This window comes from Cetorhinus maximus, chromosome 3 (assembly GCF_964194155.1).
Source record: "Cetorhinus maximus chromosome 3, sCetMax3.hap1.1, whole genome shotgun sequence".
NCBI lineage: Eukaryota > Metazoa > Chordata > Chondrichthyes > Lamniformes > Cetorhinidae > Cetorhinus > Cetorhinus maximus.
In genome coordinates, this window is record NC_135881.1 from 65,765,457 (window position 1) to 65,786,411 (window position 20,955).

The 20,955-nt window shown below is 41.7% G+C and overlaps 1 protein-coding gene across 3 annotated transcripts in view; it reads right to left on the reverse strand.

Annotated features, from left to right (window-relative positions):
• Positions 1 to 20,955, reverse strand: part of cmtm6 (CKLF-like MARVEL transmembrane domain containing 6) — a 90,245-nt gene that overhangs the window by 17,295 nt on the left and 51,995 nt on the right. For all 3 annotated transcript variants that reach the window (XM_078538501.1, XM_078538502.1, XM_078538500.1), the window contains one exon: positions 19,556 to 19,732. In XM_078538501.1, coding sequence (XP_078394627.1) covers positions 19,556 to 19,732 — 177 coding nt within the window. The remainder of the gene's footprint in view (positions 1 to 19,555; positions 19,733 to 20,955) is intronic.

The window sequence follows — 20,955 nt, forward strand, 5'->3', positions numbered from 1 at the left end:
CATCTTCAATTCAGTAAAATATCCCAAGTTGCTTCACAGAAGCTTATCAAACACCAAGTACCACGGAAATAATAGGACAGGTGACTAAAAGCTTGATAAAAGACGCAGGTTTTAAGGCATGCCTTGAAGGAGGCCACAGGAGTAAAGAACCGGAGAGAGATTCAAGGAGGGAATTCCAGAGCTTAGGGCCCAGGTAGTTGAAGACACAGCTGCTAATTGGGGATGTGCAAGAGGCCAACATTGGATGAATGCAGAGACCTCAGAGGTTTGCAAAGGTGGAGGAGGTTACAGAGAAAGGGAGAGGCGAGTTAATGGAGGGATTTGAAACCAGGTCAAAATTTTAAAATCGTAAAGTTGTCATTTTAAAAAAATAATCTTTAGAATTGTCTACCTAAACGGAGTTGGTGTATTTGGTGACCGCTTTGGTGCCTTCGGAGACAGCGTGTTTGGCCAATTCCCCTGACAGAATGAGGCGGACAGCGATCTGGATCTCTCTGGCCGAGATGGTGCGGTGCTTGTTGTAGTGAATGAGGTGCGAAGCCTCGGAGGCGATGCGCTCAAAAATGTCGACAACGAAGGAATTCATAACACTCACGGCCTTGGACAAGATCCTGGTGGAAGGGTGGACCTGGGTCAGCACCCTGTACACGTAAATGGAATAGCTCTGCTTGCGAGATTTCGTCTGCTTCTTAGGCGGCTTCTTGGTGACTTTAGTCAGCGACTGTTTCGAAGCCTTGCAGGACACACCGCCCTTCGCCACAGCCGCCACCTCAGGCATTCCACTCAACTAAGACCAACCCAAGTCACAAAAAATCGTAAAGTTGCTGGACTGGAAACCAATGTATTTCATCAGGCACAAGGGTAATTGGTGAAGGACACCTGGTGCGAGTTAGAGTAAAAGCAGGAGAGCTTTGGATGAGTTTAAGTTAATGTAGAATGGAAGATGGGAGGCTGGCCTGTAGAGCATCGGAATTGTTAAGTCTAGAAGTAACAAAGCTACAGATGAGGACTTCAGTAGATGAGCTAAGGTATGGTGGAGTCAGGCAATGTTATAGCGGTGGAAGTCAGCAGTCTTGGTGATGCAGCAGACATGGTTCAAAGATCATCACAGGGTCAAGTATGACACTAAGGTTATGAATGTCCACTTCAGCCTCAAACAGATGCCAGGGAAAGGGATGGAGTCAATGACTAGGGAATGGAGTTCACGGCAAATACAACAGTTTTGTTGTATTTAATATTTAGTTGGAGGAAATCTCTGCTCATCCAGTACTGAATGCTGGACAAGCATCGTGACAAATAAGAGGCAGTGGAGGGTTTGAGAGAGGTGATGGTGAGTTAGAGCTGGGTATCGTTTTAAAACATGGGGCTGAATTTCACGTGTAATGTCAGGGGTGAAACTGTCCCAATTTTGCTGGCTGCTCCAAAGACATTTAACGGTCATCTCTGAGAGCTGCCAACCAAACAATCAAATGGCTGGCAGCCCTCTGGTCCCAACAGTGCCACCTGGAGTGGTGGCCACTGCTGGGACTGCCGCCAGTCCCAAAGAAGGTGTGCTGCAACAGAGAACAGACCTTAAGGTAAGTCTGGGATCTCACCAAGGCCAGGCAAGCGGGCCCTGGCAAGGTGGGGCACGGGGGGGGGGGGAGACGGACGGACGGACACACAGGTATGAAGCGTGTGTGTGTGTGTGTGGTTGGGGGGTGGGTGGTATCTTTCAATGGTTATGGGGAGTCCATAAAAGGTGACACCTCCATCTTGACCAGAAAACAGCCCGCCTCATGAAACCTGCCAGGTTGGACACTTGGTATTTCACGCATGGCTGTGGGAGGTCAGTGCCATTGGCAGGAGGCCCTTAAATGGCCACTTAAGGGCCTCAATTAGCCCACGGGTGGTTGGGGCTCTGGATGCCTCCCCTGACACTAGTAAAATAGCATGGTGCCCAGTTTTACAGCCTTTCCTCAACTGCTAATCTGCCCCTGCAAGGAGGTTTTTTGGGGGTGGGGGGGAGGAATAGGAGGGGCTGAAGACTCCAGGCCACAATTTAATTTCTTAAAACGGCCACATTACTGATGCTTTTTGGAATTTACAGGTTCTGTTTCAGTTAAGTAAGTCTGGGAGCCCGTCCCTAGTTATAGGCTTTAATTCAGCAGAGAGCACAAGGATTCATCAGTGAACTGCTACATGAAGTTAAAAATAAAAAACTGCGGATGCTGGAAATCCAAAACAAAAACAGAATTACCTGGAAAAACTCAGCAAGTCTGGCAGCATCGGCGGAGAAGAAAAGAGTTGACGTTTCGAGTCCTCATGACCCTTCAACAGTTATGAGGACTCGAAACGTCAACTCTTTTCTTCTCCGCTGATGCTGCCAGACCTGCTGAGTTTTTCCAGGTAATTCTGTTTTTGTTGTGCTACATGAAGTTAGTGTTTCTGCTCTACATATTTATTTGTTCCAACTTCAATTCTGTAGCACTTCCTAAAAAAGTATAATAATCAACTGACCACTTCATACCACATTCTTAATTGAACAGAGCTGTTATGTGAAGTAAAACATTAACACAGACTTTTTCAATTCAGTTTTAAATAGGCTATGACACATGGCTATTAACCAGCAGAAATAACACAGGATGCTGTAAATCAGTACTGATCTGGAATGTTTTGGGGTTTAAAAGAGACCTTGTGTAAACAGAATTCTATAAAACAATTTTGTTCTGCCCAGGAATTGTGATAACAGCAATGCTCTGAATCGAATAATGGCCTTTTTACAACTGTAGTGAGGGAAGATAACAAACAACAAGGGCATCTTCACAGGGTCACAATGAAGAGGATCAGGTGGTCATCACAAGATAGTAGGAATTGTCTGAGTTAAATCTGGAGATTCTTGAATAATTCTCTGAGAAGGGAGGAAGTCACCATCAATCCTCGTGCAAATCCCATTTCAGCTGATCTATGTAGAATTCACAAGTTTGGAATCTCTAGCCAAGATTTTTTATTAAAAGGTATGGTAGTATTATGATTACATTACCGGACTAGTAATCCAGGAGACCTTGACTAACAATCTGGAGAACATGAGCCCAAGTCGCGCAAGGGAAGTTTGTGAATTTGAATTCAGTGATGCACTCAGGGCTTTAATGTCTTTTGCTGCCACTGGTTGAGCTAGCTGCCCCATATGAAATAAATGTGTCAAATAGTGCTTCACTACCATTTGGACACAACTTAGGACAACAATTTATGAAGCCTACAAAAGACATATGGTGCTATAATTCAAAAGAATTACCGTAACAAACTGGCAATTTTTTTCTGAATAAAAACAAAATTCTGCAAATATTCAGCATATCCTGCAGCATTTATGTAGAGAGAGAAACAGAGTTATTGGGCTGGATTTTTTGATGAACCTGAAGTCCCACTGCCAGAGCAGACATTTTGCTGGCAGCGTCCAATTCAGGCGGTTGGTAGTTCAGCAGCCTCAGCAGTGCTACCATGGGTGGTGGTGGGCTGCCTTTGGTGCTGGGGTCTCCTCTGTGGGCCATAGAGCATCTATCAAGGAGGCCCCCTATCCTCTTTGACCCCTTCCACCACCATTTCGCCAGCCCTCTCGCTTCTAGCCAATGGGTGAGAAAAATTCAGCACATTTCAAGTTGGTGAAACATTAATTCTGTTTCTCTCTCCACACATTTTAGTGTTTGGCTTTTCTGGTTTTATTTCAGATTTCAAGCATCTGTCATATTTTGCTGCTGTTTAATGTTTTTCTGGGTGTCGGTCAGATCCCTGAGTGATTTGAGTTTGGCAGGAGAGTATATAATCCACCTGGTACAAAGGCAACGATTCCAAACTGCGCAGGTTTCCATTCAACTAATGGAGCTGACTGCTTCTAGAAAAATTTCCCTGGCTGATACTGAATCAAATCTGAAACTGATATGAGATTGCTTGATAAGTACCAGCAGACATACTGCAAACCTGGCAGGCTGAATAACAATTTTAAAAAATTGTTCAAGTGCAGGGTGGATCTATGCATCTATAGGTAGAATGTCAAGTTGTCAACCGAACAGGTCAAAGGTTCATGTCCTAGAGTGCACTGGGTTCTCCTGATCAGGCACAATTGATAGATCACTGATCAGCCCAGCCCAGCACATAGAATTAGAGTTCGATCCACTGCAGAGGAGGAACGCTGATACGGTCAGTCTCCCAAAATGAGGTATGCAAACTACAGGCTAACCAGCAATAACCTGCTCGCTGACACCCAGTTTGGGTTCCGCCAGGACCACTCAGCTCCTGACCTCATTACACCCTTGATCCAAACATGGACAAAAGAGCTGACCTCCCAAGGTGAGGTGAGAGTGACTGCCCTTGACATCAAGGCAGCATTTGACACAGTTTTGAATCGAGGAGCCCCAGCAAAACTGGAATCAATGGGAATCAGGGGGAAAACTCTCCATTGGATGGAGTCATACCCAGCACAAAGGAAGATGGTTGTGGTTATTGGAGGTCAGTCATCTCAGCTCCAGGGCATCACTGCAGGGGCTCCTCGGGATAGTGTTCTCAGCCCAGCCATCTTCAGTTGCTTCATCAATGACCTTCCTTCCATCATAAGGTCAGAAGTGGGGATGTTCGCCGATGATTGCACAATGTTCAGCATCATTTGCGACTCCTCAGATACTGAAGCAATCCATGTCTAAATGCAGCAAGACCTGGACAATATCCAGGCTTAAGTGGTAAGTAACATTCCTGCAACACAGGTGTCAGGCAATGACTATCTCCAGCAAGAGAGAATCCAACCATTGCCCCTTGATGTTCAATGGCATTACCATCACTGAATCCTCCACTATCAACATTGCAGGGAGTTACCATTGACCAGAAACTGAACTGGACTAGCCATATAAATACTGTGGCTACAAGAGTAGGTCAGAGGCTAAGAATTGTGCGACGAGTAACTCACCTCCTGACTCCCCAACGTCCATCACCTACAAGGCACAAATATGTTTGAATACTCCCCACTTGCCTGGATGAGTGCAGCTCCCACAACACTCGAGAAGCTTGACACCATCCAGGACAAAGCAGTCTGCTCGATTGGTGCCACATTCACTCCCTTCACCACCGATGCACAGTAGCAGCAGTGTACACCATCTACAAGGTGCACTGCAGGAATTCACCAAGGCTCCTTCAACAGCACCTTCCAAACCCACGACCACTACCATCTAGAAGGACAAGGGCAGCAGAGAGATGGGAATACCACCACCTGGAAGTTCCCTTCCAAGTGACACAACATCCTGACTTGGAAATATATCACCGTTCCTTCACTGTCACTGGGCCAAAATCCTGGAACTCCCTTCCTAACAGCATAGTGGGTGTACCTACACCACAGGGACTGCAACGGTTCAAGAAGGTAGCTCACCACCACTTTCTCAAGGGCAACTAGGGATGGGCAATAAATGCTGGCCCAGCCAGCGAAGCCCACATCCCGTGAATGAATTAAAAAATGGGCAGAAGGGAAACTGCATGTCAAAAAGGCCACAGGAAACTCACTTTACTGGCATTCAGGAGAGGGATTGTGGGAAAAATGTTAAACAAATAGGAAGTTTTGTAACAATTAAAATGCAAGCTCATGATGCCCTATTCAAAATTCTAGTTAGGGCCAATTACAAACCATTGATTGCCTGAACTTATATCAGTTGAAATTTAGAGCAAAAAGATTTAAGTTTACTTTCAATTTCCTTTTTAGTCATTAACTGGTGACTATCAGCAGATGTTCAGGAATTACAAGGATGGTATTGTTACTATCCCAGTAGAAACAGTTAACGTTTGAAGATGAGTTCAAACTCCTTGTTACGAACTGAAAGAATTATGCCATTGGATCTCACATCTTAAAAGAAAAAAACTATTGCGGAATAATTAAATAAAATGAGCACTAAATTAACACAATGGCTGGTATTTTCCAGCCCCTGTTGTGGGCGAGGCGCGCCCCAGCCAGAAATCCATTGACTTGCGGCGGGGCTGGAAAATCCCACCCAATATTTTGTAATTACTTAAGCTTTACACTCTTCTACTTTTACTTCCACCCAAGAACTTCCTCAAAACTTGACAGGATCTTGAGGGTTAATTCACTTCTCCTGGAACCAAACCAAGGTAAGCCATCGCTCCCCACCTTCCGATTAGGCACTTTACAGCCTTCCAGACTTAACACTGAGTTCAACAACTTCAGACCATGAACTCTGCCTTCCATCCCTACCCCTTTTTGATCCCCTTTTTCCAATGTTCATTTTTATTTTTTCCCACTTATTTTTATTATTATTTAAAAAATTTATTTCCATTTTTATTAATTGTTTTATCCCCAGCTTTTGGCCTATTTTCGATCTTTTTTCCCTCACCACCGTCCCCTCCTCCCACCCAACCCCCACAAGGGCCATCTGACACTTGCTCATGTTGTTCTTTCCAGAGCACTTACCCTGGTCCAGCCATTATCACATTCTGCTTTCCATTCTTTAATGTCACCATTAGCACCTCCTTTAGCCAGTACCATCACCATTAACACCCCTTTGACCTTTTGTTAATGACATCTTTTGCAATCGCTCCTTTGCCTCCACCTATCACTGGCCTTCTATCCAGCTTCATCTGTTCCACCCCCCTTAAACAGTATATATTTCATCATATTTCTACTTCTCTTTAGCTCTGAAGAGTCACACGAACTCGAAACGTTACCTGTCTTTCTCTCCACAGATGCTGTCAGGCCTGCTGAGTTTTTCCAGCATTTTTTGCTTTTGTTTCAGATTTCCAGCATCTGCAGTATTTTGGCTTTATCTCCCTGTAGTTAACTTTGATTTCTCCTCAGTATTCCATTTATTCTCTGAGGTATGAGAACTCTTGGCCGAACAATCCTCCAATTCTCCTTTAATACCTCACAATTGTGGACTCCCTAGCTCAAGCATGGGCTTTACTCACATTCCTGCTGTGACTTTTAAAACAGAAACACCCCTCTTTCCTAATAGCCCTCTGCTATGGTTCCACAGCTCCCTAATAGCTCCTGGCAGATTCTATTTCTATTTTCTCCAAGTTGCAACCAGGCTGAATTCCATTTGAAGCTTCCCCGATGAGAGTTCCTGAAGATTTCATCCTCTAGTTCCAAGCTAGGCAAATCTTCCAGCCTCTTTTCTCCTCACAAACTCTTTCTTCAAACTGAGCGCAAGCTCCCATCCACATTTTGTGCAGTGAGCAATAAAGTTAGTATTCTGTCTACTTGAAGTGCTGGCCTGACATTTATCTTTTTTGCTGCCTCGACTTTCAAGTGAGCTGCAACTTACACAAAGCCAAAACTGCAACTGCATTGGACTGTGATATTCCTGGATTTATAGAAAATGGCTTCCCCTGTCTCCAAGTGGAAATGTTAATTAGCTATTTTTGACCAAAGGGGCAGATTTCAGCACAACTATTTATAATCTTGACACAGATAACATCTTTATGGGTTACAGGCGACTTAAGTCTTTTGATTGTGACATAGCCACAGCTGTGATTGCCCTCAAAAGTAAATATCCGTCCCTTCCCTTTCAGTAGCACAATTTGAGTCTTCGCATTGATTCTCATCAATTACCACCAGCCATTACAGCCAGGTAAACTCCTGGACAGGTCACATGACCCCTCTCATTTACCCTAGATTTAAAGATACAGTTCCAAACTATAACCCTCTTACAAATCAGTCCAAAAACATAATTAATCATATAAGCTTCACCATAGTAATAGTATACAGGATCTTCTAAATAATTCCAGGTCACAGATCTCAGACACTGAATCCTCTGAGTAAATTATGGAGATTTGAGTAGTATATTTGTCAGGATGTTGGAACTTATGGCCACGAAGACTAGAGAAGGCCTAGATTTATAAGTTTCCACAAGAATAATTATGAAATTTATTGCCCTTTAAACAAATGACCAAAGTATCTACTTTGTATCTTTCTGGGCAACACAGGTCAAAACAGCTAATTTTTTTTAAAGTCTTTTTTTTATTACCACTTATGTCGATAGCCCTTAGTCTTCATATGTGACACATCTATTAGGTCTATAAATTTATTATGTTGCTAGAGTCAACCATATTTTACTGAAGATGGACAACAAGACTGTGATTAAACTTAAACGTGACTTGAGAAGCTCAAGTGTCATACACACGACTGAGAGTGGAAAGCACAGAGAATTGATTTTGACTTGATAGAAAATTTGTAAATATGTGATGCCCGTTTATTTTGACCACAAAATTAGAATGTCCCCAACAGGCTGATGAAACTTTCAAAGCAAACTCTTCGCATTTTAAATTTAAAAACAATAATTTGATGCTTTTCACGAAAGCACCATGTTGGTAACTAAGTTCCATAGAAATATTTTCTGTTACACAATGATCTATGCTGCATCCTTTTATACTTTTGAATTTCTTCATTTCAGTGATTCAGACAATTCATATCTTTGATAATTTACACTCCAATCCCAGTGAGACATGAGCTAACAGAAAACCAATAGATGCCCAACAAACAACATTCAGAATGGCTATTTGAGACAGCGTCATTAAATCATTAGCGAAATGCCACTACAGTAGCATGTTAACATAAGGAAATAACAGTGTAGATTTTATTAAATGAACCCAAATAATTTAGCGACAACAAATAATTGGCTGTAATAAAGTTTTCACAAGAATAGTTACGAAAAGCAGGCCCTATTATAAGTGTACTAAAAGAACCCTGTGTTAAGTGAATTGCTGTCTTGTAGAAGCATCGTTTACTGACCATATAGAAAAGAACAAGTCATTTCCCTTCACAGCGGACTCCATCCACTCAGGTTTGCAGGTCAAATCTGGAACATCATCAATATTCCACCAATTCATTTTGCACTGCTGGGGTGTCAAATAAGATCTGCAAACCGAACCCAGACAGGGGCAGGTTCAAAACCACTGACAGAATAAACTTCTGGCACCTTTCCAAAACAGATTCACTTCAAGGCTTATCCAGTAACTGCATGTTTCCTTTTCCATTGACACTTTTTGCTCCTATATGTTGTTACTTAGTTATTTATGTAATATAGATATGTTTTTACATTATTCAAATATAGAACAATGATGCAGATAGAATTATTTTAAACTACGTTCCTACAAGTTCTGTCTTTTCACCTCAATGATACAGATAACATTACTAAAGGGATAAATTTCAGGTCTAAGCACATACAGAAATACAGAAAATTTATAGCACACGAGCAGGTTATTCATCAGGTAAATTATTAAATAAATATGCTCATTGGATAATATTGAACTAGAAGGGATAAAATTAAAGCACACTGGAAAAATTCTGTCTCGGCATTGAAGCGAAATAGATTAGCTGTCCCATATACACAACTGATATTCAGTTCCATTCCTGTTAATGGTATATCAGGTGCTGCATCTCATGGGCAGTTAATCTGGTACAGTCTGTTTCGTGCCATCACCCAAGACAAATTTCTACCCCGTAGTGTTTTAAAACACAGGTTTTTGACCACAGTGGGAGTGGGGCGGGGGTGGGGGGGCGGTGGTGGTGGTGCAGTGTAAGGAGGGAGGTTGCACTAATACAAAAATGCAATATTGTTAGAGACCATATATCAAAATATATTTGTGCAACAAAAGTACAGCTTGGGGGAAAAAGTGACATTAAGTAACAGAATGTCATGAGATTAATGAGGCCTTTCATCACTAACTGGCAATCTGTTCAAACAACTGGGGGTCATAAAACACTAAATAGTGATGCATCCAGCAGGAAACGCACCACAAAGAAAATGATAAGAATATTTTCACTCAGTAGAAAATTTTTGCCCACCTTCAAGACCAGGTAGCATGAACAGACTTGGAAAAGCCACTTACATGATTTGCTATCAAATTCTATGCAATGAGCTTTTGATGCAAGGGTGTTATGTATTGCTCTGCGTGGGGTTTTAAGCTTGATTTTTTTTAAGAATACAGGTACAGTGTCTCAAATCCGGCTATCCAAAAACTGGAGCCGTCCAAAAACCAAACACTTCTCTCCCAGGTGCTGCTCCTGGAACAGAGTAAGTGCAAGAATGAAGGGGCAATTCTCAGGCTGATCTCAGAAGATGGAATCAGCAAGAGTTGTGCACACACAGGACCTGAGTCCATAGCAGCACTTTAAGATCTGCCTCCCTCAGCTCCCCAGCCCTCCCTATTCTCCAGGTACAAAGCTGCTTGTTCCACTGGCAGGAACATTCTGATTTCAACATTCCCAGCCAGCTTTCAGGTGAGAGGATCAAAAATCAGCCGTTTCTCTCTGTCCCTGCTATGTACCTGGAATGAGCGGATTATCTTATGAGGAAAGGTTGGACAGACTGGGCTTGTTTCCATTGGAGTTTAGAAGCGTGAGGGGTGATTTGACTGAAGTATACAAGATCCTGAACAGTCTTGACAAGGTGGACGCCGAAAGGATGTTTCCTCTTGTGGGTGAGTACAGAACTAGGGGCCACTGTTTTAAATTTAGGGATCACCCTTTTAGGACCGTGATGAGAAGTTTTTTCTCTCAGAGGGTTGTGCGACTTTGGAACTCTGCCTCAGAAGGTGGAGAGTGGGGGGGGGGGGGGGGGGGGGTCATTGAATATTTTTAATAGATAGATGGATTCCCTTGCCTAACAAGAGTCTAAGGTTATCGGGGTAGAGGGGAACGTGGAATTCGAAACACAAGCAGATCAACCATGATCTTACTGAATGGCGGAGCAGGCTCGAGGGGTCAAATGGCCTGTTCCTATTTCTTATGTCCTTATTGCAGTCCAAGCGAATGCTCTTTTCCTGCAAGAATCACTCCACTTTAAGATTAATAGATTTAAAAAAATTTTTTTAAGCAACCTTTTAAATCTTCAATGTTTCTGCCCATAATGGTTATGAGGACTTGCAAGCACTCCCTGTCCCGCGATCTGCAACCTAGTTATTTTTAACAACATTAATGATCAGCACAGAGTGTGCCACAGAGACGGCCTGTAAAAAGGATTTGGTTCCAAAACCCGGGACAATCCAAAACCCGGCACGGTCTCAGTCCTGAGGGTGCCGGATTTGGGTCACTGCAACTGTAGTAAGTAATTATCATGCAAACTACTGCCTCTAGCTTTTCAAATCTGTTAAAAAGATAAGAAAGGGATTATCAAGCAAATTGTGACAGTGTATTTATACTAGCTGATCTGCTGTGGCATTTAAGGCAATTCAAGATCAAGCACTGTCTTCACATGAAATGGGGCCAGAGGGAAGGCAATGATTGTTTGAGGTTACATAGGAGGAAATCAGCCTCGGTTTTAAACCAATGCCTTTTGGCTTTACTTTGTCCATAATATTTTTCTATAATTATTTACTTATATAGCAAAACTGAGCCATTTGGGAGACAGGGAAATAGAATTGGTTGGCGGAGTTTCTCTACAAGCTGAGGTACTGGGAGGAACAGAACTGAAATGTTAGTGATTAACTAATATAAATATAGCATCATAAACAATTTAGTAACAAGACCTAGGAGCAAAAAGGGTTGATGAAAGAGAAAACAGTGCAGCTACTGGAAAAGTGAAGTGGTTTCATTTGGCAGCAAGGCTTAAATTTGCAGGACTTATTTTACACCATGCACTGTAAAATTAATTGGTGGTATTTTGTGGCAGGAGGCTCCAAGTGCAGTGTGAACAGTTTATATACTATTGCTATTATAAATATTATAAACGTGACTAAAGGAATTTATAATGGGAAAATATTGACATACAGAGGGTATTGTACAAGAAGTGAAAGTCTCTGTAGTCCCAGGCTGCTCTCTCTTTAGAGAGACGACGGGTGGTGAGTTTAACCCAAGGGTTGCCACACCTCAGACGAGGGGGCGAGGTTGAGACAGCGAGGCCTTCATGGATGACCTCAGCCAGTACAGGAATTGAACCCACGCTGTTGGTGTCATTCTACATCACAAACCAGCCGTCCAGCCAACTGAGCTAACTGACCCCCAGTATTGTATTTACAAAGTGCACACACACATAGGATAGCCTTCTAGTTCATTTATGAAAGCATTTTAACTTTTATATTTGTATGACAGTAGCATAGAACCATAGGAAAGCTACGGCACAGAAAGAGGCCATTCAGCCCATCATGTATGCGCTGGCATAAAAAAAACTAGCTGCCCATTTTAATCCTACCTTCCAGCACCTGGTCCGTAGCCTTGCAGGTTATAGCACCTCATTAAGCAACTGAAGTCAACAGGTGCCCCACCCTACTGACCATTCTTCATGGGTGAGCCTGCATAGTGAGTACCAGCAAGTCAATCAGCTATGGTGGCAACTGTGGCTGAGCAAGATTCTGTTGTTACTTGACATTCTCTCTCTCAGGGTTCATAGGACAGCAAACTGCAGTAAGAATTATGAGCTAATTATTTCCTCCTTATCTGATAGATACTGAGATCGACGAAACATTCCAAGAAAGATCAACTAACGCTGCACAGACAGTATAGAGGGCTGGATTTTATGGGGAGCGGACTGCTTGCATCCCCAGAAGGGAAGTTGGCCAGCACCTGACACACCTGGAAGAAGCCAACCCACAGCCACAACATGCTGCCAGTGGGCTAAGCAAGTTAACACTGGGGCTTCCACCATCACTGGACAGCAAGCCCCACACTTGAGAGCTGCTGGCAAATCTGACTGGCTGGCAGTTCTAGCAGCCCTCACAGCACCAGAGTTCAGTCATGAGTGCTGCCGGGACCTGCAAGGAGGAGCACAAAGAAGAGTGATGGCTGTCAGAGATGAGTAATTTGAGCTTTAGGGCAGGAAGGGATCCGAGAGCCTAGGGAGACGAGAGAAGGCAGCAAGGAGCTGGGTTTTGAAGGGCAGGAGGTGAGGGACAAACGGTGGTGACATCTTGGTGGTGGTGGGGGTAGAGGGGTACGCCCCCCTCCCCCCACCCCAAATGGTGTGCATTGTGCTCCTTCTTTTCTACCATTTTTCAACTTGGCCTCAAAAAACAGACATCTCACTCCTGCACCAACCCACACTCCCCCGTCATGCCAACAGTGTTATGGGGTGGGCAGCATAATATCCTGGTCAATTACCTTGGTGACAAGTTCAACTGACCTTTAATTATTTAAATGTGGTGGGCAGGCTGCCGATTTCGCTGCCTGCCTACCTATTGTATTATGCTGGATAGCTCGGGCATGGGCTTGGCACCCCTCGTATTTTACATAAGCCCCAACCCCACACCAAAAACACATCTGGTGGGGGGCTGTAAATTCCAGCCTATAATTTTTTAACCCATGCTCAAGGGAGCTTCCTCCTTTCTTTCATTGTAGTTCTAGACCTGTCCACACGTTCTTTCTTGTGCGCTAGTGGCTATAGTCTCTTCTCTCTGCCAGCTGCTCTGGTCCCTTTCAAGCCTGCAGAGCTTTTGTTAAAAGCGGAAATATATACCTTCCTGTATATACAAGATGGTGGATATCCTGTTAAAACCCAACATTTTTTTTTAACTAAATTACCCTTTTGTGTCACAGCTTCACGGTGAAAGTGAATCATCACAGTAACTTCTAAAGAGTTAACTTGCTCATTTAGAGATGAATTAGTGATTAGTGTGTGATGAGCTGAGCACAAAAACTGAAAGAGAGGGAAAAAGAAAACAGAGAAACTGCTTTGTTGTCAAACAAATTACTGTGGTGAATTTTTTTTTGACACATAATAGGACAGATGACTAAAAACATCTCAAATATGGGTAATGAGAAAAGGTGCCTTACATGAAAGGATTTCTTAGTTATAATCCCCTTTAAAAATATTTTCTTGGATTTATTTCTATAAAACCTGGTAGTAACTAATAATGACTGCTTCCTTTTAACTAAGCCATTAATTTTCAAAAGGGATAAATCCATAGTTCCAGATTCTAGAGGACTTTGTTCTCATACTTTGTATCTGGAAGCAAATGTTCAAAAAGAGACTGAATGAGAAGAAAACAAGTTCCTTTATGAATGCTGTCTTATACCAATCCGTCATCTATTTGGAAACTGAATCATTCATTTGGCGTACTCTCAATAGCTGTTACATACTTACCATCATCGTTCCCAACACATTACTGTGAAATTCCACAGATGGTATTTAATGATGTTTAATGTTGTGCCTACTAACAGGCTCTCTATTAACCCAAATTTGAAACATGATACTAGTTTAGCCTTTAATGTTATAAATAGACACCAGAGAAATTAACTGCCAGGCAGAACTGAATATTTTTTTTTTTACATACAGCCTTCTTTGAATAAAGCGAATTTCTATTTTCCTACAGTTTTATTTTGGTTGCAAGATCCTGTCACATTCCTCAATGGAATAAACGATAAACGTTTCCTTTGCCTCGCTGTTCATGTGCAGGCTGAAATTATCTTTTGCAAAGTAAGTAAATAAAATTTTCCAATGGTATCTGGCTTTATTTGAAGGTGACGTAGTAATATAAATAAGGTAATGCAGAATCCTCCAGTGATAGACTCAATTCACCCAACTGGGTTCCTGAGAGATCACCAGGAACAAACTTATATTGGTGCTTCCAGTGGTGCCGGATATTGCTGCCCATAATATTTTCTTAGCCCCATAGTACAAGTCAGCAGAGTTTTTTTTTTGTATCACTGCTCTGTCCATTGCCAGGAATCACAAATCCAAACTGTTGCTGTCAGTGTTTTGCTACTCTGAATGCAAATGGGAAGTATTTTAAAACCAACTGTCCTCATATTACAGAACCGCTTCTCGTGGAAGCACCCCAAAGTATAAAGGTGCTTTAGACTTAGCATGCTTTGAATGAGAAGAGAGATTAGAAGAATTTTTTTCCTGTTTCCCATCGAGTTCTGGAGATGTGGGAATGATTTCCAGTTAAATTAGTTAACACCATGTTAATTACTTAATCATAAATTGGATACAGCGCCGCACAGGAGGAGGCCATTTGGCCTGTCATGTCAGTGCTGGCTCTCTGCAAGAGCAATTCACCTATTGCTAGTTCCCTGCCTTCCCCCCCCATAGCCCTGCAAATTTTTCCTCTTCAGATAATGATCTCTTTTGAAAGCCACGACTCAATTTCAGATTCCTCATTATTTTAAATAACTTGTTTTAAATCTCCTCTCAAGCTTCTCTTCGCCAAGGAGAACAGCTCCAGTTTCTCCAATCTCTCCATGTTACTGAAGACCCATTCCTCGGACCATTCTCATGATTCTTTTCTGCACCCTCTCGAATGCCGAATACTCTAGTGTTTTATACAGATTTACGATAACTTACTTGCTTTTGTACTCAGTGCCCCTATTTGTAAAGCCCAGGATCCCATGTACTTTTTAAAATCACTCTCTCAACCTGCCCTGCCACTTCAATGATCTGTGCACATATAACCCCAAGTTCTCTGCTCTCTTTAGAACTATACCCTTTATTTTATATTGCTGTTTCCCATTCTTACTACCAAAAGGAATCACTTCACACTTCTCTGCATTAAATTTCATCTGCCACTTGTTCACCCATTTGATCAACCTCGCTATGTCCTTTTGAAGTTTAATCCTCAGTTCACAATACCTCCAAATTTCATATCATCCACAAATTTTGAAATTGTGCTCTGTATACCAAAGTCTAGGACATTAATATAGGTCAAGAGGAGCAGTAGTCCTAACACCAGCCCCTAGGGAACTCCACTATAAGCCTTCCTCTGGTCCATAAAACAATCAATCATTCACCACTGCTCTGTTTCTTGCACTCAGCCAACTTTGCAGTCTGTTGCTAAGTGATTAAGTAGTTAATTAGCCATAGTCCACAAAGGACCATAGGCATCCCTGTCCCTTTTTTCCATGAGCTCGAACTTTGTTCACAAGTCATTTGTGCAACACTTTATCAAGTGCTTTTTGGAACACAACATCAACCGCATTATCCTCTTTCCTTAATTAACCGCATTGCCCAAGTAACTATTAATTTTGTCCCAAAATATTGTTTCTAAAAGTTTCCCCACCATCAAGGCTAAACTAACTGACCTGCAGTTGCTGGACTTATGCTTACACCCTTTTTTTGAACAAGGATGTAACATTTACAATTCTCCAGTTCTGAACCTAACTGTTTAAAAATGGCTGTATGAGTAAGCCAAAAGAAATAGGAGCAGGACTAGGGCATAGGGCCCGTCAATCCTGCTCCAGCATTCAATAAGATCATGGCTGATCATCTACCTCAACTGCATTTTCCTGCCCTACCCCCATATACCTTGATTTCCATGGTGTCCAAAAAATCTATTGATCTCAGTCTTGAATATACTTAATGACGCAGCATCCACAACTCCCCAAGGTAGAGAATTCTAAAGATTCGCAACCCTTTGAGTGAAGAAATTTCTCTTCAACTCAGTCCTAAATAATTGACCCCTTATCCTGAGAGTGTGCACCCATGTTCTAGATTTTCCAGCCAGGCAAAACAACCTCTCAATGTTTACCCAGTCAAACCCCTTCAGAATCTTATATGTTTCAATGAGATCACCTCTCGCTCTTCTAAACTTGAGAGAATGTAGGTCCAATTTACTCAAGATTCTCATCATAGGACAATCCTCTCATCTAAGGAATAAATCTCATGAACCTTCACTGTGCCAACTTCAATACAAATATATCCTTCCTCAAATATGGAGACCAAAAACTTTGGATAGGTGTGGTCTCAGCAAAGCCCTGTACAATCGTAGCAAGATTTCTTTATTCTTCTACTCCAATTCTCTTGAATAATGGCAGCCATGTGCCCTAATTTCTTGCAATACCCGCATGCTAACGTTGTATTCCATGAATGAGCACATCTAAGTTTCTCTGAGCATCGACTTTTAGACGTTTCACGTCTTTTAAAAAATATTCTGCTTTACTATTCTTACTAGCGAAGTGAATAACCTCACACTTCCCCACATTATACTCCATCTGTGACTTTGTTCCTATTTGCTTAACCTGCCTGTTAATCTCTTTGCAGCTTCTTTGTGTCCTCCTCACAGCTTATATTCTGGCCTAACTTTGTATCATTTTCAAGCTTAAGATACATTAGTCTCTGTGTCTTTCTCTACGTCATTAATATAGATTATGAAGAGTCGAGGCCCCAGCACAAATCCTTGTGGCACTTCACTCATTATAGCCTGCCAATTTGAAAATGCCGTTTGCCCCTGCTCTCTGCTTCATGTTTGTTAACCAATCCTCTATCCATGATAATAAGTTAACCCCAGATCCATCTGCCCTTATTTTGTGTATTAACCTTTTATGTACCATCTCATTGAATGCATTTGGAAACCCATGTATACTGCATCTACTGGTTGCCCTTTGTCTACCTTACTCGACACATCTTCAAAAAATTCTAATAAATTTGTCAAACACGATTTCCCTTGTTATGAATAGAATTGTAGTTTTCCTTGTAGCTGTTAAATAGTCATGATGCAAAGCTCAGTGAATTGTTCCTGAATTTATGGGAACATAGATATATCACGATAAAATAAGGCAACTGATCAAAAATAAACAATGTAAAATGTAATATTAGACAGATATTCTGGAGGTTTGTTTAACTGATCTTTTTGGGCAAGAAGAAAAGACATTTCCTCAGGAGTGTAAATGGATTTCAGTCCATGATAGAGCAGATTGTACATAATCAGTGGAAGAATGGGTCATCAATATTTTTTGTTTCCAGGTGTACATTCCTATGAATGTGGAACAGGATTACCACTTTTTGAAAAATTCAAAAACAAAGGTTTGTATTATGATAAATTAACCTGACTCTGCTATGGCCTTGACAATGTACTATGCAGGGGTACATTTATTTTATGCAGCCTCTCTCTCTTTCTTTATTGTAGGATATCTTGTTTCTAGTAGATACAGATACCTTCCTTATTGGTAACATTAAAAGGAAGTTCAAGGCTATGTTGATTTTGCAGCTTGAATTGCTCCACTTTTGATATTTTACTGCAAATCATGCACCAATAGGTGGAAAAAAACAAAAATAAAAATCAGGCAAAAAAGGTCAGACTTTAGCTGCCAGATTGCTTATAAAAGTAAAAAAAAGGTAGTTGGTTCAAAAACAAACTGGTTAATCGAAATCCTGAGTGATGACAGCACTAATCAAGTTCAAACTTGATAGCTGGGGATTTCCTCAGAACCACTACTGCTCCACCAATGTAACATTTTGGTTTATTCGTTCATGAGATGTGGGCATCGCTGGCAAGGACCTATCCCTCCAGAAAATGTTGGTGGGCTTCCTTCCTGAATCACTCCAGTCCCTATGTCTATGTGTATGTACACCCACAGTGCTGAGAGTTAAGGAGTTATGAGATTTTGAACCAGTGACCAGGAAGGAACAGCAATATAGTTCCAAGCTGGGAGAGTGTGAGACTTGGAAGGGGACTTGAAGGCAGTGGTGTTCTCATGTGTCTGCTGCCTTTGTCCATCTAGGTGGTAAAGGTTGCAGGTTTGAGAGGTGCTGTGAAGAAGTCTTGGTGAGCTGCTGCAGTGCAAATTGTAGATGGTACACACTGCAGCCATGTTGCACCAGAGATGGAAGCAGTGAATGTTTAAAGTGGTAGATAGGCTGCCAATCAAATAGGCGGCTTTGCCCTGAATGGTGTTGAGCTTCATGTGTGTTGATGCAACTGCACTCAACCAGGGGAGTGGAGAGTATTTCATCACACTCCTGATTTGTGCCTTGTAAGTGGTAGAAAGGATTTGGGGAGTCAAGAATTGAATTACTTGCAACACAATTCCCAGCCTCTGATCTGCTCTTATAGGCACAATATTTATGTGGCAACTCCAATTAAGTTTCTAGTCAATGATCACCCCAGGGTGTTGATGGTGCAGAATTTAGTGATGGTGATGCTGCTGAAAGTCAGGGGAGGTGGTTCGACTCTGTTACCGGAGACAGCCATTGCCTGGCACTTGTGTAGCATGATGGCTGTTGCACTGATCAGCCCAAGCCTGGATTTTGTCCAGGTATTGCTGCATATGGGCATGATCTGATTCATCATCTGAGGAAATGGGAAATTTACTCAACACTGTGTAATCGTCAGCAAATGCGCCCCCCTCCCCCTCTTCTGACCTTATGAAAGATGGAAGGTCTTTGATGAAGCAGCTGAAGTTGATTGGGAGAATCAGTTATGGTCTGAAGTAAAGTGATCCTGGTGGAACCAAAACTGGATGATAATTAGTTGGATTGGACTTGTCCTGCCTTTTGTGGATAATTTTCCACTTTGTTGGGTAGCTGTGCTGTAGCCGTACTGGTACAGCTTGGTTACAGGAGTAGCCAGTTCTGGAGCACAAGTATTCAAAGTATCCATTGCTAGAATTGTGATGTTGTCATTGCCCATGGCATATCAAGTACGCTTTGTTCAGTTGTTACTTCATATTACGTGGAGTGAATCAAATTTGCTGTAAGTATGGCCAAAACCCTATTTACAAAATTATTGGGGTCAGTTTGAATTTGACCGATTCTGGTAACGCATATTAAAACAGAATCATAGATGAAAAACATTAAGAAATTGATATCCAGGCTGATGGAATGTAAAACTAAACAGAACACAAAGCATTTTTAATGAATTAAATTATTCTACTTACCACTGTTGGCCAGCTGATCCGGTTCAATTTAATTTCCAGAGAAGTAGTCAGTATGATTAGCAGGAAAGTGGTCAGTAAGAAGGCACTACAGCTGACAAACTCAAAGAAGTAAAGCGCATGACAGTTCATGCAGCTATACACTATCTCCTCCAGAATAAAGGCCACAAATGACAAGACCTATTCAAGAGAAAAGACAAAACAAATTCAGATAAGCATACATCCTGTAAATCATGCTTTGAAGTAAACATAAAGATCAACCCAGTTTAGTTGTCCTTTGCCATTGTTAACATTATACTTATCAGTTAAGGATAGTAATGGCCATATACAGGCTAAACCCTTAAAAACACTTTAACCTCAGCTTCACATGAGTACCCAAGGTGACATTTCCATTTCCACACTAACCAGCCTTGATGCCTCAGTTTAGTGGAAAATTGAAGGAAGCTTTCTGAAGTGAATTTGTGCCCATTAAGAATTAAGTTAAGATTATCTGAAACTCATTCTGTTTTGGGCCCTGACAACTATCATTTAGGTTGCGTGCAAATCCAAGGGATGAGGTGTGAAGCCTGTGTGCTAACCCACTGTGCCACCCAAACCCAAAATGCCCAATCAGATCAGTAATGCTTCAGCTTTAAATGAGTGGGTGGTTTTTCTCAAACCTTCACATCAACATGATCAACTGTTCCTGAATATGCTTAAAATTCAGATTGGTTTACATTATGGGCAAGTTGTTGAAGAAAAAAATAAAAGTGTCAAGTGATAATTAAAATTTTCTGTAAATGGTATTTAAACAAGGTTACTGATCTTGACACATTACAGTGTCTTGCAGGATCCACTTTGATCTGAATGAGCAGAAACAGTGAAGCTTGAAGAAATGATGGCAGTGGTTCATTGAATAGTAGTCAGTGTGTGTCTAATGCAGCACACAAGTTTGTGAATGCTATTTTTAGGGAAGATATAACCTACTGAAATTAAAGTAGTTAATGCCCATGTAAAAGATGGCTCTCATACACCCCCAGCACACCAGGCATTCAGGTGTAAGCTCAATCAATTGTAATTTTTACCCTAAGTATGAAAGGATAAAAAGCGATTTATCCAACCTGGATGATCCTTTTACTGGACAGTACATAGATGGAGACGAATAAAGACAGGTAAAGCTTCCAAGAAGGTAAATATCTCACTAACTATCAAATCCACCAGAGTGAAATTTGCCAAGATATATGACCTTCCACAGGTGATACTTCCATGATCCTTAAGTTTTCCATGGAATATTTAATCCGCTGAGAGATTGCAAATAAAAAAAAAAAATCAACATTGCATTATCCACCACTGACAGGCATCTTTTCACTTTCAATCTCCCAGGTGCTAGTGGCACAGATCCATCCCCCCAACAGTACAAGAAG